Source organism: Mirounga angustirostris, unplaced genomic scaffold (assembly GCF_029215605.1).
Source record: "Mirounga angustirostris isolate CCGP_5_RB_7025 unplaced genomic scaffold, mMirAng1.0.hap1 SCAF_16, whole genome shotgun sequence".
In the NCBI taxonomy this organism is placed as follows: Eukaryota; Metazoa; Chordata; class Mammalia; order Carnivora; family Phocidae; genus Mirounga; species Mirounga angustirostris.
The window spans coordinates 56,820,489-56,847,595 of NW_026991724.1; the positions used below are offsets into that span (position 1 = coordinate 56,820,489).

Sequence of the window (27,107 nt, forward strand, 5' to 3'; positions counted from 1 at the left end):
CCTCCTTCTTCTTCTTCTTCTTCTTCTTCTCCTTCTCCTTCTCCTTCTCCTTCTCCTTCTTCTCCTTCTCCTTCTTCTCCTTCTCCTTCTCCTTCTTCATTGGGTGTGGAGCCCAATGCAGGGCTCAATCTCACAACCCTGAGATCAAGACCTGAGCTGAGATCAAGAGTTAGATGCTAGAGTCAGGCACTCCACATGTTTCTTCTTAATAAGAACATTGATTATTCTTTATTACCTTCACCAAGACACACATGCACATGCTGGCACACATACTCCTGTGTATTGTATACATACAAATGTCTCACCACATATGTCTCTCTCTATTTACATACAGATATATATAGCATATAAAATACATTATATAATATATAATATGTATATTGTATGCATTTATGTATAGTATGTGATTTTTATACATTTATATATAAATGTATCTTATATCAAATGTGTAATGTACATAAATACACAGATATGTATATAAATACATCTATTTATATTTCCAGATAGTCCATAACTATTGGCTCAATAGTGAATGAATGAATGAATGGATGGATGGATGAAATAGCAAAAGAAAATCATTTGAATGTTCTTAACACAGATGCAGGATGAAACTGAATGGGCCAAGGCTGAGCAGAGACTGGTAGCCCTGGGTGCTCACCCCTTTGTGTTTCTGACCCTCAGGAATCCCTGGGCACCCACCTCTCATCCATGAATCCAGGACTCTCAGCTGAGGATTAACTCAGGACTCTCCTCCCCAGGAAATTAAGCTCATTGTAGGCTATTGCTCGGTCTGATGAGAGAGCAAGAAAGATCTAGGTGTGAGGAATTTCCAAACAGGTGCACTGTCAGCTCATGGCATGGGGTGTGGCTGAACCCTTTTTTGTCATTAAGACCCCAAAGCAAAGTCTAAATGCAAAGGAATCGGAGACAAGAGGGTTTGTGCCTCACCTACAGCTGCAGGAGGGATCACTGTGAAAGCCAAGGTCCTTCCTCGGGACAGGAAAAGGGAGATTTGATCATTCAGATCCTCGGGGGAAAAATAGGCTGAGATATCCCCAGCTACTCATCTGCTCTGCATTCCTGACTCTTAGGGGCTCCTGTTATTATCACCCCATTAGTGCAGACTCCAGACTCCACGAGTGCTGAGTATCAGAACATAGTCAGCCTGCGGTGCATATGGCCTATTCAAGGGGAGGAGAGACCTAGACCTCCCCTCTGGGTGCTGTGGTAGGCGTGACCTGTCCTGCCCCGCATGACCTCTCTGTCCCGTTGTCCCTAGCCCCACTTCCAGATCACACACTGGAGAATCTCATCCGAATGGGTCTGTCCACACTGGTCCTGGTGGAACTAGCAGTGTTGGTGTTTCAGGCGTGGCACAGCCAGAGAAGTGCCCAAGGTGAAACCAAAAGGTAAACTGAGGACGACGCTGCACACACTCTTTGGGGTTTGTAGAACCTTAGAACAGAATCACACACACACACAAGGCTGCAATGACACAGAAGATTCTAAAGAGGTTCATGAACTGTATGAACTCTGTGCTGAAGACCTAAGGGCAATGAAGCACTGTTGTCTGTACAGGAGGCAAAGACCGAGGCTGGGAATGCTCCCAGGAGGAGGCTCCTCCACCACGAACCTTGCCCCTTGCCTTGCTGCCTCCTTAGTGTCTGGCTTCTCTTATTCCCGCACCCTGATGACATGAAGTTTCATCCACACGAAACATTTGTGCCCATAACTCCACTCACTTTCTTTGTTCTGTTCCAACACTGTGTATCACAAATGTCTTTTTGTCACATGCATGCTCCCTGATGTGAGTTTCCAGTCTGTCCCTCCAGCTCTAAGTGCAGAGACTCAAGTAATATGGTTGAGTAACTGCTTTGACGGACTGAAATTTTTATCCAGCCTGGAAGATGCAAGCCCAGAATGACATCCCAGCACCTTGTCTGGATTCTGCAGGCTTCTCTCTCTTCACCAGGTGCTTACTGCCTGGCTCCTCCCCCAGCATCAGCACCTGGAATCAGCACTCTCCTGCGTGAGCCTCTGGTGCTTTCCTGTGTGACTGGTAGTGATGATCTCTCCTTCAGGGTTGTGGTGCTAATTAAATGAGACTGTGAATTCCAAGATGATAGAGAGATATTTGTTTGTTTTGATTTCAAAGCACTGCTGGTAGGTGTGCAAATTGCTCCAGCCAGTTTGGTAGGGGGTAGTGTGGATTTTCTGGCTCAGGGGCAAAGATACGCAGCTATGATCAGGCAGTCCGACACCTAGAAGTTTGCCCTGGAGAACCCCGCGCACATATACCCAAGGATATAGGCATAAGAGTCAGGGGAGAAACATTGCTCCCATTGGCCAAAAACTGTAAATAACAAAATTCCACCAACTGAAGAATGAATGAGTATTTTGTGTTACTTTTATACAATGGAATATAATACAACAGTTAAAATGCACAAACTAGGATTACAAACATAATAAATACAGATTGATCTTACAAATACAATGATGAGTGAAAGAAGGAAGCCAAAAGGATGCATGCGACACTATTGCATTATTAACAAGACACAACATAAATTATGTAGGAGTCATAAAATGTGCAAAAACCATGAAAAGGGATGAAATGATTAATTTAAAATCACAATGATGGTCACCTGTAGAGAGGGAACAACAGCAGGGTATTTTCACAATGGACATTACTACTGGAAACCATGTGGGAAATAGCAGTTTGTCTGAAACCTCAACCCAGGCTCTGGTCTAGAGAGGAATCCAGTACCCTGGTTGGACCTTAACACCAGATGGGATGGCCTCGTATGGGGTGGACTTGTCACTTTTTAACTCTTATGGGAATGGTCAATATTACACAGTGGTCATGTGTGCAAAGATTTAAGCTGATGCAGTAACATCAAGGGTAAGGGACATGCAAACATTTTAGTGTAGCCACAGTGTGTGGGATAAAGGAGAGAAACACATTCGTTCTGGAGTTGGCCAAAGGAGCCTGGGCAGTGCACTGAGAAGCTCAGATGCTCATGCACACAGGTAATGGGCCAAGCTCAACTGGAGAATTTGAAAATTCAAAGATCAAGAGCACTGTCCACTGCCTCAAATTGGAGCATAAGAGATACTTTGTTGTTTCCAACATGGAGGATATTTCTCAGCTAACAAATCACATGTAGATACACTGGTGAAGCTCCAGAATCCTGTGAGGCCACACTCGGAATCAGTAATCTGCACACTATATCCTTAAAATGAGGGGCCTGGGTGGCTCATTCGTTAAGCATCTGCCTTCGGCTCAGGTCATGATCCCAGGGTCCTGGGATTGAGCCCCGCATCGTGCTCCCTGCTCAGCGGGAAGCCTGCTTCTCCCTCTCCCACTCCCCCTGCTTGTGTTCCCTTTCTTGCTGTGTCTCTATCAAATAAATAAACAAAATCTTAAAAAAAAAATAAAGATCTCAGGGACGTGCTCAGGAATTCTTGAGGTTTCTCAGCTGATTCTGTCATTGGATTATGATATGAGAGAGGAAGTAGGAAGCAGAGGGAGGCATTGACTCCACTCCTTCTGAGGGAAAGAGAAAGAGAAGCACATCCATAATGGAGATAAATTATATGTATATCTGAAGAGTTGGGAAAGAAGGGGAGAGAGAGAGAGAGAAAGAGAGAGAGGCCAGAACAGAGATCAACCAAGTCAGCAGTGAGCACCTGGTCTCTAACATCCTGTCAACCTCCTGTATCACTTATGTTATTGACCTCAGTCCTCCCTCCCCCTCTCTTCTTTCTCTGGAGGAGACTTGTCTTGGGGCAAACCACAGTAATATGCCCTCCCTGTCACCTATTTTCAAGTCCCTGTTTAGGGATGGAGAGAGTTTGAGTTTTTGGATACGTGTATCTGATATCTGGCTTGCCAAATGCTATTCCAGATGTCTGATGGCTTGGCACCCATATTGCCTGGGGACTAAGGGCAGAGTGGGTGTGTAATAAATCTAATGAAATAGGTACAATCTAACATATGCACAGAATAAAATGGAAAACAAGGGAGCCAATCTGTCCTCCAGAAACTTGGAGATGCTCAGGGCTTTGGAAAAGTTGTGCACGTGGAGTGTGGAAATAACACAGGAAGAGAACAAACCAGTTGGTGGAAAACTGAACCCCACTCATCTCCTAGACCCACAAGACAATCTAAAATTGAAACTGTTTTTCTTTGAAAACATGAGGAAGTTCCAGAGCAAATTCTTGCACAGATTTTCCTTTAGGTAACTTCTGCTTGATCATCTCGTCAACCTAACCTGAAATTGGGCATGCAATGAGCACCTTGCAAATAAAAATAGTTTTAAGGCAGAGAATTTCCCTGTCCAAAGGCCAATAGCCTTCAACTGAATTTGGATTTTTGAAAATTTTTATTTATTTATTTGAGAGAGAGTGAGAGCGAGAGAAATTACAGAAGGAGAGGGAGAAGCAGACTCACTGCTGAGCAGGGAGCCCGATGTGGTGCTTGACCCCAGGCCCCCAAGATCATGACCTGAGCTGAAGGCAGACGCTTAACTGACTGTGCCACCCAGGCACCCCCAACTGAGGGAATTTGAAGTGAAATTTAGGTAACAGCAAATCCAAGATACAACAAATATAATAAATATCCAATATATTATGTTGAATGTTTACATTATCCAATAATATTATCCAAGATAATAAGTAATTGTATTCTCCTGTATTCACATTGAGAGGAAGATGGTCAATCTGGACTTCGGGGTTTAGCTCATTATCCATTGGGCCCAGTACAGTTAAACAATGGGTGGGGATCAGGCATGGGATTTATTCTATTCTGAGACAAATTTTTTCTCTGTTTCACTAAATTGATAGTCTAAAGAAAGTTACATATACATGGAAAAAGCCAGAATTTAGTACATGCTCAGAACGACCTAATTGATGGGAGAACTGACAATATTCTAATGACAATACTCCACAGACAATACTCTACTGCTGGTATTTTGGGGTCTCCCCACCGTGTGACTGTAAACTCCCCAAATGATCCACATTAACTCAATCCAATCAGAACACCAAACAACTTGAAGTTGAAGCTGGGAATTGCCTTCCCAATGTCATGTAAGTTGTCACTGAAAATCCCAGGATACCCATGTTCCCCAATTAAAATGGAGGTCAACCATTTATTTTAATTAGGTAGTGTTTTGAGTATCTCACAAAGGTATATTTTAGTGTAACACATTCAGGAATCAGAGCTAAATTTTTTACTTCTCATGATTTTTTATTTCTTCTAATGTGTTAGGATTCACCCATTTGAAGACCTTTGCTCAAGATAGTCTGTAATACTCCCTTCTTCCTCTTAACCTCACTTAATTTCTATAATACCAATTCATTCTTGGCATTTAGCTGTAATTTACATAATTTAATTTTCCCTAATCACCTTCAGTCTGAAGTCCATAAAGTAGGTTATTTCTTTTCTTTTTTTTTTTAAGATTTTTATTTATTTATTCATGAGAGACAGAGAGAGAGAGAGAGGCAGAGGGAGAAGCAGGCTCCCAAGGAGCAGAGAGCCCGATGCGGGACTCGATCCCAGGACCCTGGGATCATGACCTGAGCCGAAGGCAGATGCTTAACCATCTGAGCCACCCAGGCGCCCAAGTAGGTTATTTCTTTAACTTATGTTGTCCTATTGCTTTAAACCTCTCCTCCGCGGGACCAATCCTTGTACATATGTTAGGCTTATTTGTGTAATTGGTTTATTAACTGGGCTTTCCCAATGACACTAGACCTTGCTAAAGAAAATATATCTGCTTCGCTCAATGTTACCTCTTCATTTCCTGGAGCGGCTGCGGGTTGACATGCTTAGATATTTCTGAAATGTACAGGGGTAAGACTTCCTGAATGGTGAATGGGTGAATAAATGAGTAAGAAGAAGTCTTGGGCTGGTTATGGTAAGGATCATATCACTGGGGATAAAAAAAACCTTATGGCATTTTCTAGTCCTTAAATTAGTGTAAGTGACTCTGAAAGTAGGATCTAAGACAAGAATATGAGTGCAGGTGATTTATTTGGAAGCCAGAGTGAGTGGGATGGGGAGAGGGGTTCCTGAAATAGGGATGCATTCCTGAGGTCACTGCAGTAGGTTATGTGGATAGGACTCCCCCGAGATCTCTAAGAGAGAACAGCATACCACCCAGAATTTTCCTTCCAAAGGATGAGACTCTTGGGCATATATTTATGGGCTCCCATTCCCTATTGCTTTGAGTTTTCCCCCAAGGAATTGTCAGATCCTTCAGTTTGGGGCTAAAATTGCTTCCGATGAAGTCCTCACCACAAATATGGAGGTGCATGGGCTTCCTTGAGATGGGGTGCACATGCACATGTTCCTGAAACGTACAGAGCTGTCAACCAGATCTAATATGCAGTCAGTAGTCACCCAGAGGGAGATGAAATGGGGATGCTTTAAAACATAAATTCAGTGGATTTAATGCAGCATTTGCTAATTTGACTCCTAGCCCTTCTGCAAGTTTCCTTTTTTTATGCCTTCATGCGTATTTTATTATTATATAAAAAATTGATTCATCCCAGAACACTTGGGAATCACAGAAAAGTAGGAAGAAGAAATAAAAACCGAATAATCCCATAATTCAAATCAACTTGCGTTAATCCTGGTGTTTTCCTGCTAGTCTTTTCTATGGGCATAATAAAAAATTAAGATCACCTGTAAATATGCATGCCTTCGTTCCCTGACTTCTTTGCTCAGTAAGGTGTGTTTCTTCTCAGGTGATTAAATGTCCTTAACTCTGATTTTAACTGTCTGGAGGTGGTCTCTAACCACAACTGGATTGGCCATAACTTCACTGACAGGTGGGTACTCAGGGCATTTCCACTTTTGGGGAGCCATAAACAGTCACCTCAGGCAGCACAGAGCTCACTGGTCGGTTGTCCCCTTTGCTCTGAGTGTCTTCAAAGACCCAGTCACTTGACTGAAGAAGCCGGATTGCTCCTACAAATGTAGGAAATAAAGCCCTCAGTTTCCACAGCGAACACACAGGTTAGCCTGGGGATAACCTTCAGGTTTGGCTTTTATCAAACCGCTGCTTCTCCTGGACCACAACGCTCTTCTGCTTTGAGGCCTGCTTCCTCTTTCCCCTCCATTTTCTGTTTCACTTCTGAAATTGGAAGCTCCTCTCATCCTATTTAGGGAGAACAGAGCTGAACGGTGGCCTAGAACAGACCACAATACCAGATCATTCCAGGCCATACCTGTTGGAACTGATGACCATCTGGAGCTAGATGCTTGCCGGGCTCACCACAAGCAGCCATCTGATGGTGGAAGCCACATCCTGGCCAGTGAGGGCAGCTGTCTGAGCAAGGCAGAAAGACAGGTGGGCAGTGGTTGCTTGCCTGCCCCTTTGGCGTGTGCTCAGGGGTAGCTGAGAGCTCAGATAGGAGTGACCTGGTGTGGAGGGGGCTGATTATGCTATAGGAAGAAACATCTAAGAACTTTCCAGAAGGCCAAGGTAAGAAAGGATCTCCTGCCTCAGCATATCATTGGGTTTCATCAGCTCTTAAAGAAACTTCTGGAGGGGAGCCTGGCTCACTCAGCTGGAGGAGCATGTGACTCTATCTCAGGGTCATGCGTTTGAGCCCCCGTAGAGATTACAAAAGAAAAAAAAAAAAGAAAGGAAAAGAAAAGAAGAGAAAAAGAAACTACTTCTGGAAATTCTGGCCTAAGAGAAGCATTTATTCCTATTGTTTTTCTTATCATTTTGTACTTTTGGATTCTTTTTTTGTAACATCATTGACTCTCCAGACTAGACATATATTTACAGTGCTTGCATTTCCACAAATTTTCCATTGTGTTCTGTGCTAGGAAAGTAGGCCAGTTACCAAGGAAAAACAAGGAGGGTATATTATAAGACTTAGAATGGACCATAGCCATTTTTTTTCCCTTATTTTGGCAATGGAAGATCTCACCCTATCGTGGATTGTGGTGGTTCTACTCTCGTAGGGATCGAGTGGAAAACAGAGCTAGAAATGCGGGATGAGCCAGTTCTTTGAAGACTTTGAGTAGCAGGGAGAATTTGAGCGCATGGTCCTTACGGAATTGGACAAACAGGGCTGTGGGTGAGGAGGGCTGTATCATGAGTGAGAGTGCATGGCAAGAAGGGAAACAACCTGGAAAGCCCTAGGGACTCCATGATAAAAGTCACTCATTGGTAAAAAAATATCAAATATACTCAACTAATAAATCAGTGAACATTATATCAAAAACTAATGATGTACTATACCTTGGCTAATTGAATTTAAATAAATAAAAAAATATCAAATGTGTTTAGCTGTTACAAAATTAATTTCTAGGAACCAACAGCTCTCATACACACAAATAAATCCCAACCTCACTTTGAATATCAACAACCAGAGAAGAAAATTCTAAGGAATGAATGTTTTAAGAAATGTGCATAACTTGACACACACGAAGTATACCTTTCAAACATTTCTGAATGACACCAAAACGTGACTTGTATGAAAGGAGAGATGTGCCTTATCACCGGGTAGACTAACTCAGCATCGTAAAGATGTGAGTTCTCCATGACTAAATATGTAAATGTACTTGAGTCCCCAAAATATTACCAAGGAGCTTTCTTTCTCCAGCAAAAGTCCACAAGGGAAAATGAAAGAGGAAGAAGAGCTAGGAAAAAAACAAAGAAGTACAGCTATGGAGATAGGACTGGGCTGGCTCAACCAAAAGTGACCACGTGATTAAACCAAGTTGCTGTGGACACAATAATAGAAGAAGCAATGTGATATAAATAAAGTTCAGACGCAGACTCCAGTGCATGTGGAAATTCAGGATGTGATAAATGCTAACAAGATGGTATACCAAAACCCCTGCACAAAAAGGTGGACTCAGGGAGAACGGGATGTAACTAGACCCATAGGTCATATGGTACAGATTAAATTTCCAAAAATCAGAGACCTAAATACAAAATAGGTAAAGCAATGACTCTCAGAGGCATGTGAAGTAAATGTGACTTTCAAGATGTTATTCAATTATATGCTAATTATACCTCAATAAAGCTGGGAAAAATTTTTAAAAAATGTTTTTCTTAAAAAATAAAATAGAATGGCACTGGGTGGCTCAGTCAGTGAAGTGTATGCCTTCAGCTCAGGTCATGATCCCAGGGTTCTGGGATCAAGTTCCGCATCGGGCTCCCTGCTCCACGGGGAGCCAGCTTCTCCCTCTCCCCCTGCTTGTGCTCTCTCATTCTCTCAAATAAATAAATACAATCTTTAAAAAAAATAAAAATAAAATAGAGTTCAAAATTCAGATGCAGTGCCAAGAAATAATGGAAATTGGGCTACATAAAAATAAAACACATCTTTGCATAGCACAAAAAATAAAAGAAGGTCAAAACACAGATGGAGACTAAGAGAAAATATTTATAATGTATATCAAAGATTCTGTATGTATTCCTATGTATATGCATATACATATATGTGGACATTATATATATGCATGTCAATTTTTGAAGAAAAATAGACAAATTGCAAACTATACAAGTAGGAAATTTTTAAAAAGATTAAAATGGCACTTGTGATGAGCACAGGTGATGTATGGAAGTATTGAATCACTATATTGTACACCTGAAACTAATATAACACTGTATGTTAACTATTACAAAATGTTTATTTTTTAAATTTTTTGTAGATTTTTATTTATTTGACACACACACAGAGAGAGAGAGAGCACAAGCAGGGGGAATGGCAGGCAGAGGCAGAGGGAGAAGCAGACTCCCCACAGAGCAGGGGGAGCATGATGAGGGACTCGATCCCAGGATCCTGGGATCATGAGCCAAAGGCAGTCACTTAACCAACTGAGCCACCCAGGCACCCAACTATTATGGAATGTTTTTAAAAATCATGAAAAAATAAAAACATTAAAAAATTAAAAATAATAAAAAAATAAAATCCAAAATATTTTTACCCCACAAGGCAAAAGGAATAATCCAATACATGTTTTTCACAATGTGCTCTATTCTTTTCCAAATTAATTTTAATATTTTCCATGAAAATTAACACTCTTCTACAGCATAAAAATAAAATAAAATAAAATGCCACTTTAACATATGAAAATCTGTTCAGATTTACTTATTTTTTCCTTTTATTTCTTTTTTTAATTTTTATTAATTTTATTTTATTATGTTGTGTTAATCACCATACACTACATCATTAGTTTTTGATGTAGTGTTCCATGATTCATTGTTTTCGTATAACACCCAGTGCTCCATGCAATACATGCCCTCCTTAATACCCATCACCAGGCTAACCAATCCCCCCTCCCCCATCCCCTCTAAAACCCTCAGTTTGTTTCTCGGAGTCCATAATCTCTCATGGTTCATCTCCCCCTCTGATTTCCCCCCACTTCGTTTTTCTCTTCTTTCTCCTAATGTCCTCCATGCTATTCCTTATGTTCCACAAATAAGTGAAACCATATGATAATTGACTTTCTCTGCTTGACTTATTTCACTCAGCATAATCTCCTCCAGTCCCATCCATGTTGATGTAAAAGTTGGGTATTCATCCTTTCTGATGGCTGAGTAATATTCCATTGTATATATGGACCACATCTTCTTTATCCATTCATCTGTTGAACGGCATCTCGGCTCTTTCCACAGTTTGGCTATTGTGGACATTGTTGCTATGAACATCGGGGTGCGTGTGACCCTTCTTTTCACTACATCTGTGTCTTTGGGGTAAATACCCAGGAGTGCAATTGCTGGGTCATAGGGTAGCTCTATTTTTAATTTTTTGAGGAACCTCCACGCTGTTTTCCAAAGTGGCTGTACCAACTTGCATTCCCACCAACAGTGTAAGAGGGTTCCCCTTTCTCCACACCCTCTCCAACATTTGTTGTTTCTTGCCTTGTCAATTTTTGCCATTCTAACTAGTGTAAGGTGGTATCTCATTGTGGTTTGGATTTGGATTTCCCTGATGGCTAATGATGAACATTTTTTCATGTGTCTGTTAGCCATTTGTATGTCTTTTGAGAACTGTCTGTTCATGTCTTCTGCCCACTGCTTGACTTGATTATTTGTTTTTTGGGTGTTGAGTTCGAGAAGTTCTTTATAGATCTTGGATATCAGCCCTTTGTCTGTAGTGTCCTGGGAAATTCTACCAAACATTCAAAGAAGAAATAATACCTATTCTCCTGAAGCTGTTTCAAAAAGTAGAAACAAAAGGAAAGCTTCCAGACTCATTCTATGAGGCCAGCATTACCTTGATCCCCAAACCAGGCAAAGATCCCATCAAAACAGAATTTCAGACCAATATCCCTGATGAATGTGGATTCCAAAATCCTCAACAAAATCCTAGCTAATAGGATCCAACAGTACATTAAACGGATCATCCACCACGACCAAGTGGGATTTATCCCCGGGATGCAAGGGTGGTTCAACATTCGATAATCAATGTGATAGAACACATTAATAAGAGGAGGGAGAAGAACCATATGGTCCTCTCAATTGATGCAGAAAAAGCATCTGACGAAATACAGCATCCTTTCCTGATTAAACCTCTTCAGAGTATAGGGATAGAGGGAACATTCCTCAATTTCATAAAAACCATCTGTGAAAAACCCACAGCGAATATCATTCTCAATGGGGAAAAGCTGAGAGCTTTTCCCTTAAGATCAGGAAAACGACAAGGATGCCCACTCTCAGCACTATTGTTCAACATAGTACTAGAAGTCCTAGAAACAGCAATCAGACAACAAAAAGAAATATAAGTTATTCAAACTGGCAAAGAAGTCAAACTCTCTCTCTTCACACATGACATGATACTTTATGTGGAAAACCCAAAAGACTCCACCCCCAATTTACTAGAATCATACAGCAATTTAGTAATGTAGCAGAATACAAAATCAGATTTACTTCTATAAAAAGAAAAGCAAATTTAAACTAAACTGAAATGTTATCTTTTCTACTTAGCAAAAATTGGAAACTTGCTAACTTGCTTTTACAAATCTGAGAATAAACAGAAATGCTTTCATTGTTGGTAGGAATGCAAGATTGAAACATGGACACATGGAAAGCTGGTATGTGTCAAAGGTACTGTTGTGTTTTAGATAGTAAATGAAAATTTCCAGTCTCATTCTAGTATTTATCAAAATACATAGCCACCCAGACCCTCAAAATCCTGTACCTTTGGGAAATATCAATTTCCTTAAAATGAAGGGATTGCTTTTTTGTGTAAAAAAAAAAATTGGACAGTTCACATTTAGGGGAAACTGTCATTATTTACCAAACAACATATGTAAATTATGCTTTTGCCCCAGGAAATGCCCACCAAAAATATGAAAAGATATATCCCAAGGCTACTGATTGATGTATTGTTTGTACTTGTGAAATATTGGGAAATTGGGTTAAATAAACTCAGGTTCGTCTCAACGTGGAGCCATTTACCACTGCACAGGACAAGAGAAAGTTAGTTTCTATTTTTAAGTGGAGTATAGTTGACACATAACGTTACATCAGCGTCAGGTGCACAACATAGTGATTTAACTTCTCTTCACCTTAAGCTGTGCTCACCACACGTGTAGCTACCATCCGTCACCACAGGATGCCATCACATCACAGTATCATTGACCATATTCCCTGGGCTGTGCCTTTTATTCTCATGACTTATTCCTTTCTTAGCTGGAAACCTGTATTTCGGGCCCCCTTTCAACTCCTTTTGCACATCCCCTTCCAATCTTCTCTCCTCTGGCAACCACCAGTTTGTTCTCTGTATTCATAGATCTGATTCTGCTTTTTGTTTGTTTATTCATTTGTTTTGTTTTTTAGATTATGCATATAAGTGAAATCATATGATATTTGTCTTTCTCCATCTGACTTATTTTACTCAGTGTAATACCTATTAGGTCTACCCATGTTGTCACAAATGGCAAGGTCTCATCCTTTTTTTAAGGCTGAGTACTATTCCATTATGTGTATATGTATGTGTACATCATATCTTCCTTATCCACACTTGGGTTGCTTCCATATCTTGGCTATTGTAAATAATGCTGCAGTAAACATAGGGGTGAATATGTCTTTCTAAAAATATTTATTTTATTTATTTTAGAGAAAGAGAGAGAGCGCAAGCAAGTGGGGGGAGGGGGCAGAAGGGGAGGGAGAGAGAATCTCATGCAGACACCCCACTGAGCTCGGAGCCCAACTCAAGGCTCGATCTCACAACCCCAAGATCATGACCTGAGCCCAAATAAAGTCGGCCACTTACCCAACTGAACACCCAGGGATGAATATGTCTCTTCAAATTAGTGTTTTTGTTTTCTTTGGATAAATATCCAGTAGTGGAATTATTGGATCATATGGTATTTCTATTTTAACTTTTTGAGGAACTTCCATACTGTTTTCCACAGTGGCTGCACCAGCTTGCATTCCCACCAACAGTGCATCAGGGTTCTTTTTTCTCCACATCCTCGAAAATACTTGTTGTTTCTTCTCTTTTTGATTCTAGCCATCCTGGCAGGTGTAAAGTGATACCTCATTGTGGTTTTGATTTGCATTTCCCTAATGATGAGTGATGTTGAGCATCTATTCATGTATCTGTTGACTATCTGGATTTCTTCTTTGAAAAATATCTCTTCAGGCCTTCTGCCCATTTTAATTGGATTAATTGTGTTTTTTTGGTGTTGAGTTGTATAAGTTCTTTATATATTTTGAGTATTAACCCCTTTATCAGATATGACATTTGCAAATATCTTCTCCCATTCCATAGGTTGCCTTTTTATTTTTTGATGGCTTCGTTTGCTGAGTTTTTGTTTTGATGTAGTCCCAATAGTTTAATTTTGCTTTTGTTTCTCTTGCCAGAGGAGACACATCTAGAAAAATGTTGCTATGGCCAATTTCAGAGTAATTGCTGCCTGTGTTCTCTTCTAGGATTTTTATGGCTTCAGGTCTCACATCAAGGTCTTTAATCCATTTGGGGTGTCTTTTTGTGCATGATGTTAAGACAGTGATCCAGTTTCATTCTTTACAAGAAAGTTATCTTTATATACAGTGAATTTTAGGGTAGGTTTTTAAATGAAAAGAAGGATAATAGTAAAGAGAAGAAAAAATAGTGCTGGGAGAACTTTAGATATCAATATGAAGACATAGGGAAATCAGAAGGCCTAGATGCCTCTGCTTATTATGGCACAAAGAAATACAAGGAGCATAAGCATTTAAAAGCAGTGAGATACCATCAGCAATATTATTCATATAGAAATGAATCTAGTGGGGGAAGAGAAGGTGTTTGCTTCAGCATAATGGTCAGTGGCTGATAGAATCAGCTGAGTGGAAGTTTAAGCGGGAACACAACATGTACACATTCTCGAAGTATTTCCCCACAAATCAAGTATTAATTTAAAAGGGCAAATAGAAACTTTACTGTGGAGACACCTGAGGGATGCCAAATTAACCAAGTTACGAAAGCAAAAATCACCCATAAGGAAAAATAAGGACAATGTCGCTGGCGTGGTATTCCACTGCAAAATGCACACCCTGAATTGAAGCGTGAGGTGCCCTTGGACAAAGCTCTTCTGTATGCATCATGGTTTCTTTCTCTGCCTGGTTTCTCTCTCTCCCCCTTCCCCTCAGCCCTGGATCATTGCCCCTCACTACCCCAGCCATGACCAACGGCTGTGAGGAAAGGCACCCAAGGTCTCTGTTCACGCACTTGTTTTAAAATTCATTAATCTGGATGGGATTCCATGAGCTAGGGAGCTCTGGAGATGCACACAAACCACCCAAGTGTGGGGAGAGGTGGTGACCTGGGCAGGACCCGTGAATCTTCTGACTGTCCAGCTCTGACCAGGCGTGGGGCAGTCTTCACTCAATGGCACATTTGGACAGTGCCTGAAATGCAGAACTGTGCACTTATGACAGGTAGAAATGGTCTTCTGAAAAAGGAGAAGTCCACATCTTCTTTGGAACGACTACAGAGACTGACAAATGAGGAAGTAGCCGTCCTGCTTCTGGTAAAATGTCAGTGTCAAAATGCAACTGGGATGGGAGGGTAATGGACGCCTACTCATGCATCCTGTTGCTCAGCGTGGCCTTCCAGGCTCTGTCCCTGGGACTTCTCCACACAGCTGAGGTAGGCAGGAAAGTCACCGAGATTGCAAAACTCACCACCCCACTCTGCTTTACTCTACAGGGGAGGAAATTGAGTCATATTTTTATTATATCATTTTGTACTTTTAGAATGAGCCTTGAATTCCACTTTAAAATTCCCCTCAAATTATTTTCTCAGTGGTGTATTATAAATTTACCATTCATTAATAAATAGTCTTAAATTAAGCATTGGTGATCAATTAAGCAATTACTAACCAATCATTAATAATGTGGTTATTTGCTGAGTAAATGTTCGTTTATTGTCCTTTACGTGCTGGAGCATGGTGTGAGGTACACTCATGATTTAGCAATGAGAAGACATGACTTAGAATTCCATGGGGCAATTTATTGCTTAACTCCTTTTGCTGGTTTACAGAATCATTATAACGAATTCTCAAATACACCCCCTACCCTATCAGGGACAATTATTTATGAGGCAGAGAGAGACACTGAATGTGTAAATAGCATAAAGTCAGCTTGAAATGCACAATTAGTCACTTCCGTGAAGGTCCTAGACACCAGGTGAGATTACGTTGGATCTGTAGGTGAAGGGGAGCCTTGGGTGGGAATTCAGGAGAGATAGGATTGGGAACACCAAGAGAGGCAGATTCAGATCTGGTATCTACTCTGAAATGGGAAGTCACAGAGTAGGAACTTCTGAGTAGGAGAAATGGGGATGAGGAGTTCTTTCCAATAGAGTCTGTTTCTCCAGAGAGGAGGAAGATCTATGAGCTGTGCCTCATGCACATTCAGTTTTTGGTAAGTGTGTAGGAAGTCGAGAATGGACAGAATCACCGTTCCCTGTGCAGAGGCTTTTCAGCATTTTGTCTCCCTTCATTTAAAAACAATGTCATTGCCTTCTTTATTGGTAAAATAGTAACCTGTTGCCTCCCGCGGATTTTTTCTTTTTTTCCTAAAACGTGCATTGTTGATCTTACTGTTTTGTTAAATATTCAATTACTTCTGGATACCCCCAAACCACTGACATCTGAATGGACCAGTGAGAGTGGAGGCATACTACTAATCAGTAGTTCCCTGGACCCACCCTTGTGGTTATTTCTCTAGTTCTGGAATCCTTACACTGAACAGACATCCTCACAGCGGACACTGGTTTTCTGACGTGTGGAGTAAGAGAGTCAGTGAAGGAAAGACCACGTGGAAGGTGCTGGAAATGCCTCTCCCTACCAAATAGTGAAACAAAAGTAATTCTGCGCTCTTAGAGAGATTGCACAGATTCATACCAGAACCAAGAACTCAGATCCAGAGACAATGACGTCTTCTACTCTCCACTCGACTTGCCTAGTTGGTTTGCACAGAAGACAGAGACAGACCTTGGAGAAGTGGGTTCTTATGTATCAGGTGATTCCAATTTCCACTTCTGCTCCAGCTGAAGACCCACAGAGAAACCCACGTAACCCCTGACACCTGGTGCACAGCTGTTGATTGGTGGGTTTATTGTGGGTCTGTCTATAAAGGCCTTCAGATTCAGTCTGCCGTTAGTTCTCAGGGCCAGCCATATGCTGTCCCTGTCCACATTTGTTCAGGTCCATGTCACGTGTCCAGCCCTGCGTCCGACTCCAGCCCTGCGCATGTGTCCAGCCCTGCACACGTGTCCAGCCCTGCATCGGTCTCCAGCCCTGCATCTGACTCCTGTGCATGTCTCCAGCCCTGAGCATGTCTCCAGTCTCCAGTCTCCAGCCGTGCATCTGGCTCCAGCCCTGAACGCATCTCCAGCCCTGTACTATCCAGGCTGCAGGGACCGTGACCGTCCATTGCACAGGACATCACACAGGTCCAGTACACACCGTGTGGGTTGCATCTGTGAAACAGAAAGTAGCAACTATTCTAGGTGTTTTGTAAGAGGGTGGGTAATAAATCTCCCCAAATTTTAGGTTCTTGCCACCTTGGTGAAATTTCTAGGAGTCCAGTTGCCTGAGGCCTGTTGAGATACCCCACCCGAGGTGAACACTCATGGCTCCATCTGATCCTCCTACTAATGAGACAGTAGCTCAATCCCTGGGGGACCAGCTTTGGAATGTGGAGACAAAATACATACCCCTCCCTGGGCATGCTACCTCCACCCACTTACTCAGTGTCTCGAGAGGCTGTTGGTTTTGAGTGGAGTCCAGAACAAGAGAAGTCTTTGCAATGGGCCCAGGCTGCAGAAAGCCTGAGTCGTATGCCCCAAAAGATCCAATGGTGTTTGGAGCTTCTGTGCAGATGAGGTCGACATCCTTTGGCAGGGAACTATATAGATGAAGTGCAACACAGATATTAAAGATTTGGGGGCCACACTATGCCATTCTGCAGAGAACTACTCTCCTTTTGTGAAGGAGTTCTGGGTTGCTCCTGAGCTCTAGTGGAGACAGAATGCTTGGCCATGAGTCATCACAAGGGTCCTTATGAGTGAAGGAGGGGGCCGGGGGGTCAGAGGCAAAGAAGAAGAGACTCCAGAGTAGCTGGAGCGATGTAGGCTGGCTCTGGAGATGGAAGGGGGCAGCAAGGCATACGGGCAGGGCTGGCAGCTTGGGAAGGCAAGGGAATGGATTTGCCCCCGGGGCCTCTAGAAGGAGCACAGCCCCAGGACACCTCGATTTTAACTCAGGGGTGTTCATGTTGGAATTCAGTTCTCTGAAACGATAAGATAATAAATCTGTGCTGCTTTAACCCACTAGCATGTAGTGATTGGCTATGGCAGGAACACAACAGGAAAATAATATACCATATAGTCCTTTTTAAATAGGGTTTCTTTTTTGCTTTTAGTTTTTTGTTTTGCTAATGTGAGCTCTGAAAACTAGTTTGAATCGGTCTAGTCCAGCGTTGTATTTCTGGGCCAGACAAAATACAAACATTCAATAAATACCTGTTGAAGCTTGGGTCACAAGGGGGGGTATCAGGCCAGGAAGACAAGAGTTTAAGGGTCAGGTGAGACCTGAGATGTAGCCAGAAATCTCTGCAAAGCCCATTGCCTGTCCTAACCTCAGCCCTGGGGAAATGACAGCTAGGCTGTTCCCCTTCCTGTGGGGCTGCTGATGTGACAACCCCGTGACAGACAGGACCAGCCTCCAAGTGCCCACATCCTGTGTGTCTGCCCGTCCTGTGGGCACCGAGGTCCCTCCCTATGCACTGCTAGAGCCAGAGAGAGGAGACGCCATGACCCCCACCCTGATGGCCCTGCTCTGTCTCGGTGAGATCTGAGGAGGGGAGGGGACGCCCTATTCTGGGAGGGACCCGCCCCACAGCCAGGCCCTGGTCTGTCAGAGACCCCAGACTCAGGAGGCTCACGGGAGGAGGGGTTCTGCTCAGGATTCGGGGCAAACCTCTCACAGGAACTCTCTTCCAGGGCTGAGTGTGGGCCCCAGGACCCGAGCGCAGGCAGGTGAGTCTGTCCCCAGGGGTCCCAGTCCCACCTCTTCACTGGGGACAGGGGTCACCCACCAGGCAGAGGGGATGGAGAACAGCAGTTCCGGGCTGACAGAGGGGGACGTCTGGGGGTTTGGGGCAGAGCTGGGACCTGGGGGTGGGGAAGGTCTTGTGTCCCAGCCTCCGTTTCCTTCCAGGGACCCTCCCCAAACCCACCATCTGGGCTGAGCCAGGCTCTGTGATCCCCCGGGGGACTCCTGTGACCATCTGGTGTCAGGGGAGCCTGGAGGCCCAGGAGTACCGCCTGCAAAAAGAGGGAAACTCGGTGACCTGGGACAGTCAGAAGCCACTGGAGCCCAAGGACAAGGCTAAGTTCTCCATCAAATACATGACAAATGTATATGCAGGACGATATCTCTGTAACTATCACAGTCCCACTGGCTGGTCAGAGCTCAGTGACCCCCTGGAGCTGGTGGTGACAGGTGCGAGCCCACTCAGGGTCCCAGCCCCAGGCTGTGCCCTCAGGAAGGGGGTCTGCTCTCAGGTGTCTCCCTCTCACAGCCCAGCCCTGGGGATAATGTGGGGGATCTGAGCCCCATTTAACACCGTCCCCTCCTCCTCTCCTAGGATGGCATGGCAAACCCAGCCTCTCAGCCCTGCCCAGCCCTGTCGTGACCTCAGGAGGGAACGTGACCCTCCAGTGTGGCTCATGGTTCGGATTTGACAGGTTTGTTCTGATGGAGGAAGGAGAACGCCAGCCCTCCTGGACCCTGGACTCCCAGCGAGCCCCCAGTGGGAGGTTCCAGGCCCTGTTCCCTGTGGGCCCCGTGACCCCCAGCCCCAGGTCGACGTTCAGATGCTATGGTTATTACAACAACAACCCTCAGGTGTGGTCGTACCCCAGTGACCCCCTGGAGCTGCTGGTCTCAGGTGAGGGAGTCTGATTGTTGCCCCATCCCTGTTTTGAGGCACCAGACAGGTTATGGGGGCTCCGCTCCCAGGGGAGCCCCAGATGAGAGGGTGGGGTGAGGGGACAACAGGGGCTCACAGGTCAGAGTCACAGAGGGTGATGGACAGTGAGACCGGGGTCAGGATGGGAGAAGGGAGGTTTGGGGAGCATCAGCCCCTGCAATCCACGGCTGGTCTCTCCCAGGTGCATTGGGGAAGCCCTCCCTCCTGACCCAGCAGGGCCCTGTCGTGACCTCTGGACAGAACCTGACCCTCCAGTGTCGCTCTGATGTCGGCTACGACAGATTCGCTCTGTCCAAGGAGGGCGCACGGGACCCTCCCCAGCTTCTTGGCCGACAGCCCCAGGCTGGGCTCTCTGGGGCAGACTTCTACCTGGGCCCTGTGAGACCCTCCCACGGGGGCCAGTACGCATGCTATGGTGGACGCAAGCTCTCCTCCGAGTGGTCGGCCCCCAGTGACCCCCTGGACATCCTGGTCGCAGGTGAGATGCGACGGGGTCAGTCAGGACCCCAGACTCTGCACAGGTCCTGCCAGGGGGGCCCAGGTGGTGGTGGTGGGACCAGGGGTGTGGGGTCCCCAGGGAGGGAGAGAGACAGGGGACGGGGAAGGGAGAGACTCAGAGGACAGACAGTCTCAGTTCAGAGCAAGGGCTGGACAGCCCCTCACCTGCCCTTCCTCTCTCTAGGACAGCTCCCCTACACACCCTCCCTCTCAGTGCAGCCGGGACCCACGGTGACCTCAGGAGAGAATGTGACCCTGCTGTGTCAGTCATGGAGCTCTGAGGACACTTTCCTTCTGTCCAAGGAGGGGGCAGCCGATCCCCCCCTGCGTCTTAGATCAAAGCGCCGAGCTGGGCAGCACCAGGCTGAATTCTCCATGAGTCCTGTGACCTCAGCCCACGGGGGGACCTACAGGTGCTACGGCTCATCCAGGGCCTCCCCCTACCTGTTGTCCCAGCCCAGTGACCCCCTGGAGCTCCTGGTCTCAGGTGAGAGGCCCCTTATCCTGTCCCCTCTGTGTCCCAACATTGTCTTCAGGACCCTGTGCCCAGGAGGGCTCTGGTCTAGGATGGGAGTGAGGGGCTCCGAGGGAGCGTCAGCAGAGGGGTCCACAGCTCACAGTGCAGGAGGGAAACAGGGCCCTCCCACCCCTGCCTCGTCCTTCGCCCCCATCACCAGAATTCTCCAGGCGGAGGAGGGGGACCTTGGGGGCCACAGGGCACATGAGGGAGAAGAGTGTGAGCAGAGACAGGGTCTCTAGGGGAAGCTCCAGCCCCCCTCTTGTCTTTTTCCCCAGGACCCCCTACAGACCCCGGCCCCTCACCCACAGGGCCCAGCTCAACAGCTGGTGAGTCACAGGGGCCGCTGTCCAGGGGCTTTTCTTCCAGTCTCTCAGAGATGCCAGGGGGACAGCGGGGCTCCAGGGGCTCTGAGGGTGAGTGAGGCTCTCTGTCAGGAGTGGTGGGAGGGCCCATGGGGAGCAGGGGCTGAGTTACACCCTCAGTTCAGGGTCCTCTGCAGGCGTTGGCCTGGACGTGCCCCTCTCCTGTGTGGGCCTCGGTGTCCCCAAGTGTAAAGGAGAGAGTCGTGGCCTAGAGTAGATTTCCCCTCAGTTCCGACCAGGGCTCTGACCGTGGGAGAGGAGGACTCACGGGGAAGCCCCCAGGTCATGACCTATGCAGGGGGCCTTCCCTCTGCAGCTGGTGACGTTGCAGGAGGAGGGGAGGGAGGACGATGGCTGGGGGCGTTTAGGTGATAGGGGATCTGGAAGGACCCTCAGCTCCAGAAGAAGATGCTGGGACAGGCCGTGCCCCATGTGAGGAGCCCAGAGCCTCGAGCTGGTGTCCCCACAGGGGACAGCATGAGGAGAGCACGGGGAGCCCACAGCCCTGGTCCCAGCCCCAGCCCTGCCGCCCCCATGCTGGGCGACCTGAGACATGTGAATGACCTCTCTGTGCCTCAGTTTCCTGTCTGTGGAGTGGGCGGGAGGGGCGGCAATCCCCTGCTGCGTGATCGCTGACAGGGTCAGAGGTGAATGCACAGAGCACAGCAGGTGACTGGCACACAGTAGGTGCTCAGTTAAATGGCATCACTGGCTCGTTCATGGTGTGGCTCCTGCCCAAGGTCCCCACTGGTACCTGTACGTCCTCATCGGGGTCTCGGTGGCCTTCGTCCTGCTGCTCGGCCTCCTCGTCCTCCTCCTGGTCCGACACCGGCGTCGGGGCGAAGGCAGGAAGCCAGGTGAGAAGGGGAGGGGGTGACGGGCCCCAGGGGGTGGTGGCTGTCCTGTGGGCCGACCGAGGGTGGGCTCAGGGCAGCGGCCAGAGAGGGAAGCTGGAGAGGTAGGAAAGGCTGGTGTGGAAAGACACTTGCAGAATCTCAAGTCAGAGAGTCTAGAAAGAAAACACCCAGGTGGGACCCACGTGCCAATTGAAGGTTTTTCCTCTTTTCAATCTCGGGAGATGGAGAGACACACAGACAATATGTGTGAAGGGCTCCTTTCCCTGGAATCACATGGGGGTGGTCGTAACCTCCCAGCCCAGAGGGAGGCTGATTCGCAATGTCCTGCAGGGGCTGCAGACGCGGAGCCCAAGGACAGAGGCCTGCAGGACAGGTAACTCTTACTCGCACACCCCCTAGACTCCCACCTACCCGCCCCCTCTATGCCCCCTAACACCCTGTCTCCTCCCCAGCTCCAGCCCAGCTGCTGCCACCCAGGAGGAGAGCCTCTGTGAGAGGAAGGGGATTGCCCTGGGGGTGGGCTGGGAGGGTCTGGGGGTAAGGGGTGAGGACCGAATTCCCACATGCATGACCTTGGCACCTCACCCCACTGCTGAATCCCCTGGATCACATCTGCCCTGTCTGAGAAGCTCAGGGGACCTTGCCAAGAGTTACCCCCCATTCTCCCCAGCAGATGCTGCCGTGCAAGACACTCAACCTGAGGAGGGGGTGGAGCTGGACCATCGGGTGAGACCCCCACTCTCGTGCAGACCCCAGGGCCCTCGTGGTGCCAAACTTAATCCAATGGACACTTCTCTGTCCTCACACCACCCAGTCTCAGCAGTGTCCCTCAGATGCCCTCTCCCTCCTTGGGCATTCTGGGTCAGCCTGCTGTGACCGCATGGGGCCTCCTCCGTGCTCCCCTTGTCTGGCTCCCTGACCGCTGTCTGACTTCTGGTTGTTGAGGTGCATGCCCAGGTCTCAAGAGGGTGCATGAAGAAATGAATCACCCACAGGTCTTAGGCCCCCTTCATTCATTCACCCAGTAAATGGGCACAGGAAGCCCACCATTTACCAGGCCCCACCTAGTGCTGCAAGCACAGCAGTGGGCAAATCTGACCCACCCTCCATGCGCTCACCTTGTGGGTGACAGACGATATGCAAGGAGGTGGGCCGCACCCTCGAGTGCAAAGTGTGGCCAAGGAAAATAAAACAAGAGAAGGGGGTAGCAGGTGCAAAGGTCCTGAGGCAGCAGCATGTTTTGAAGGAACAGAGGCTATGTGGTTGGAACCAAATGAGCAAGAAACAGTGTCAGGAACAGAATCAGAGCCATAGAAAGCATTGCATGTCCCAAGGCTCAGGAAGCCCCTGGAGAGTCCACCAGGAAAGTGACCTAATCTGCCTGAAAGTTTGAAAGCATCACTCTGGCAACAGTGTGGAAAAGGGTCTGAGGCGGTCGATTGGAATCAAGGAGACAAACCTCCCCCTCACTGTCTGTCTGCAGCAGAACACACAGGATGAAGACCCCCAGGGATTGACATATGCCCAGGTGAGCCACTCAAGATCAAGACTCAGGCAGGGACTGGCCCCTTCTCCTTCCCCTGTGTTGGGGGGATTGCTGGACTCGGAGGACAGACAAGCAGAGGAAGACAGGCAGACAGACTGTCAGGTGGGTCCCTTCTTCTCTGAGTCCCCAGGCTCCCCCCACCCCAACCATGCACCTCCCCTCTTTCTCTCCCCCACAGGACACTGCTGCATCTGGCGTCCCCCAGGACGTGACCTACGCCCAGCTGAACCGCTTGACCCTCCGACGAGAGACAAGTGCATCCCCTCCCTCCCCATCAGGGGAGCTCCCAGCAGAGCCCAGCATGTATGCTGCTCTGGCCATCCACTAGCCCAGGAAGGACCCAGACCCCACACTCCAGGGAAGGGGACCACAAAGACCCTGGAAGGCACAGGAGCTGCCCACAGTGGGTGCCACCTAATGACCCCAGCCAACCTGGACTCCTCACGCAGACCAGTAGGAACTCCCGGGACCCTCCGGGAGTCGCCTGATTCTGCCATCAAAGATAGTAATATCCCTACACTTTGGAAATCAAAGCAATGGACTTCTCAATAATTCAGGAATGAAATGAGAAAACCAAAATGAAAATGAGAAAATGTTTATACATATATACATCAGATACATATACAAGGGTAATATAAATGTTATACATCAAATCTATGAAATGGGAAAATTAAGAACCAAGAACTAATATATTAGAACAGAAAACAGCCTAAAATAATTAATGATATAACCTATTATATCGAGACTATAGAAAAAGAATAGTAGGGGTGCCTGGATGGCTCAGTCATTAGGCAGCTCATGTCATGATCCCAGGGTCCTGGGATCTAGCCCCACATTGGGCTCCCTGCTCAGCAGGAAGCCTGCATCTCCCTCTCCCACTCCCCCTGCTTGTGTTCCCTCTCTCGCTCTCTCGCTCGCTCTCTGTCAAATAAATGAATAAAATCTTTTTTAAAAAGGAAGGAAGAAAGAAAAAGAATAGCAAATTATTCCAAATGAAGGTAGGAGGAAAATAATAATGACAAGAATAGCTACTAGAGAGGACAAACAAAAAATAGAGAAAAATCAATAAAGCCAAAGTGTTCATTTTTGTAAACAACGGTTATAAATCCTAGCCACAATAGCCAGGTGAGAGAGAGAGAAGGTACACATCACCATTATCAGGACAGCATCCCATCCTACACAATTTAAATCAATAATAGAACATTATGAATCATTTTAAGCAGATACATAAGTAACTGACAAAATCCTCAAAAATACAAGTTACAAAATGATGAAGAAGTAGAAAATATGTATCACCCTATGTATACATTAAATGCATTGACTGTGTGATCAAAAACCTATGAGCCAGCAATTGCACTACTGGGTATTTACCCCAAAGACACAGATGTAGTTAAAAGAAGGGGCACATGCACCCCAATGTTCATAGCAATGTCTGCAATAGCCCAGCTGTGGAAAGAGCTGAGATGCCCTTCAACAGATGAATGGATAAAGAAGATGTGGTCCATATACACAATGGAATATTCCTCAGCCATCAGAAAGGATGAATACCCAACTTTTACATCAACATGGATGGGACTGGAGGGGATGATGCTAAGTGAAATAAGTCAAGCAGGGAAAGACAATTATCGTATGGTTTCACTCATATGTGGAACATAAGCAATAGCACAGAGGACCAGAAGGGAAGGGAGGGAAAACCGAATGGGAAGAAATCAGAGAGGGAGAAAAACCATGAGAGACTCCGGATACCGGGAAACAAACTGAGGGTTACAGAAGGGAGGGGGTGGGGAGATGGGGTAACTGTGTGATGGGCATTAAGGAGGGCAAGTGATGTGATGAGCACTGGGTGTTATTGTAACTAATGAATCACTGAACACTACAGCAGAAACTAGTGATGTACTATATGTTGGATAATCAAATTTTTTAAAAAACCCACCCCCCAAATGAAGTATGTGGAAACTGAGAGAAACGGAGAGCAGACTGTGTGGCTTCCAGGGCTGGGGTGTGGAAATGGGGAGGTGTTGGTCAAGATTATAGCTAGAAGATAAACAACTTCTTAGTTATAAGACCACGAGTTCTGGGGATCTGATGTACAGCATGATGACCACAGCTCATCACATTGTATCATATTCTTGAATGTTGCAAAGAGAGTAGATCTAAATGTTCTCAACACATGCAAGAAAGGCAACTATGTTATGGGATGGAAGTGTGAGCTAAGGCCATGGTATAATCATTCTGTAATAAAGAAATGTGTCTGTTGAGGAGGCTTCATTGGGAATTTCCTCCAAACACTTATGCCCTTAGGAAACACACACAAGCATATACACACACCAAAATCACACAAACCTTCCTGAGAATAAAAAGGGAAGGAGCAATATTGGATTAGGCCAGGAAACTATTGACACCAAAACCTGGCAAGGTCATTACAGAATGAAAAAGGCACATAAAGACGTCTCACATAAATTTCGATGTAAATCTCTAAACAGAATGTTCACAAATAAGATTCAGCAATAGTTAAAAAAGACTCCACATCATGACCACACTGGATTTTGGGGGGGAGGGGAGGAACAGAGTAGCTTAAAATTTTAAAACTCAGTCAATGTAATCTGATACATTAACAGAATTTGTAAAAAAAACCATCTCACAAACCAGAGGAGAGGGGGATGGGAAGATGGTTGAAACAGGTGAAGGGGATTAAGAGTTACAAACTTCCAGTTACATAATAAACAAGCCCTGGGGATGAAAAATACAGTTTAGGGAATATAATCAGTAATATTGTAATAATTTTTTGTGTGACACATGATAATTGCATTTCTTATAGTGAGCGTTGCATAATGTATATAATTGTTAACTCACTATGTTGGACACCTGGAACTCATATCATATGTTAACTATAATTTAATTAAAAATCTAAAAATGATGTGCTATATGTTGGCTAATTGAACATAATAATAAAATTTTTTTAAAAAAATTTAAAAATTAAGAAATAATCTCAACAGATGCACACAAAGCTTTTGATAAAACACACCAACAATTCATAATGAAAACAAAAACTCGTCCAAAATAAAAAGGTGTTTCTTACAATTTATGAAAGCATGGTTATCAATCAGCACCTGGACATCATCTTTGAAGGTGAGAACTTGAAGTCCTTTTCTCTGTGATGGGGACGATCCAAGTATGTTTCTTATGACCGCTTGTATTCAGCGCAGCATTCAGCTCATTTAATTGGAAGTACCAACCAATTAAAAGAAGCAAAACAAAACAATAAGCATGGAAATGGATAAGAATAATACTTGTATTGCTCTGAGATTACACAGTTGTGTGCATAGAAAATAAAAAAATAGTATAAATATGTATTACCCCAAATAAAAAGGAGTTTTCCAAATTTATGGGATACATGGTCAATATTTAGAAGTCAATTGCATTCAGAATTCTGGTTTGAATGAAGATGAAGCAAGTGAATGTCTCCTATTCCTTGACTTTACACCCATGAGATTGTATTTGTACTTCTGACATCCAGAACTGTAAGATAATAAATTTGTGTGTTTTAAGACACCAAGTTTGTGGTCATTTGTGACAGCAGGACTTGGAAGCTAATTCAATGACTTAAATTTTCTTTTGATTAGTGTTTGTATAGCACGTTTTTTGTTCTACTTTTTTTAATGTGGTTGAATATACATTACATAAAATTTACCGTTTTAACCATTGCAGATGTATATAATTCAGCAGCATGAAGTACATGTACCATGTTAGACAATCATCATCACTATCCATTTCTAGAACATTCTTTTTTTTTTTTTTAAAGATGTTATTTACTTATTTGACAGAGAGAGACACAGCGAGAGAGGGAACACAAGCAGGGGGAGT

At 45.2% G+C, this 27,107-nt stretch overlaps 1 protein-coding gene across 7 annotated transcripts; it reads left to right on the top strand.

Moving 5' to 3' along the window:
- The first annotated feature begins 18,212 nt into the window (after window positions 1-18,212).
- Window positions 18,213-27,016, top strand: LOC123841717 (leukocyte immunoglobulin-like receptor subfamily A member 6). 7 transcript variants are annotated; one of them, XM_064581978.1, is made up of 13 exons: window positions 18,213-18,312; window positions 18,469-18,504; window positions 18,686-18,970; window positions 19,116-19,418; window positions 19,642-19,938; window positions 20,143-20,445; window positions 20,754-20,891; window positions 21,581-21,697; window positions 22,028-22,070; window positions 22,150-22,187; window positions 22,368-22,423; window positions 23,184-23,225; window positions 23,422-27,016. In XM_064581978.1, exons 1-13 carry the CDS (start codon window positions 18,279-18,281, stop codon window positions 23,569-23,571), a joined length of 1,842 nt encoding a protein of 613 aa, XP_064438048.1. In that variant the 5' UTR covers window positions 18,213-18,278; the 3' UTR covers window positions 23,572-27,016. The 7 variants fall into 7 exon arrangements, with proteins under 7 accessions (XP_064438048.1, XP_064438046.1, XP_064438049.1 ...); XM_064581976.1 differs by having other exon boundaries at window positions 23,181-23,225; window positions 23,422-27,015; XM_064581979.1 differs by having other exon boundaries at window positions 22,371-22,423; window positions 23,422-27,015.
- The last annotated feature ends 91 nt before the right edge of the window (window positions 27,017-27,107 follow it).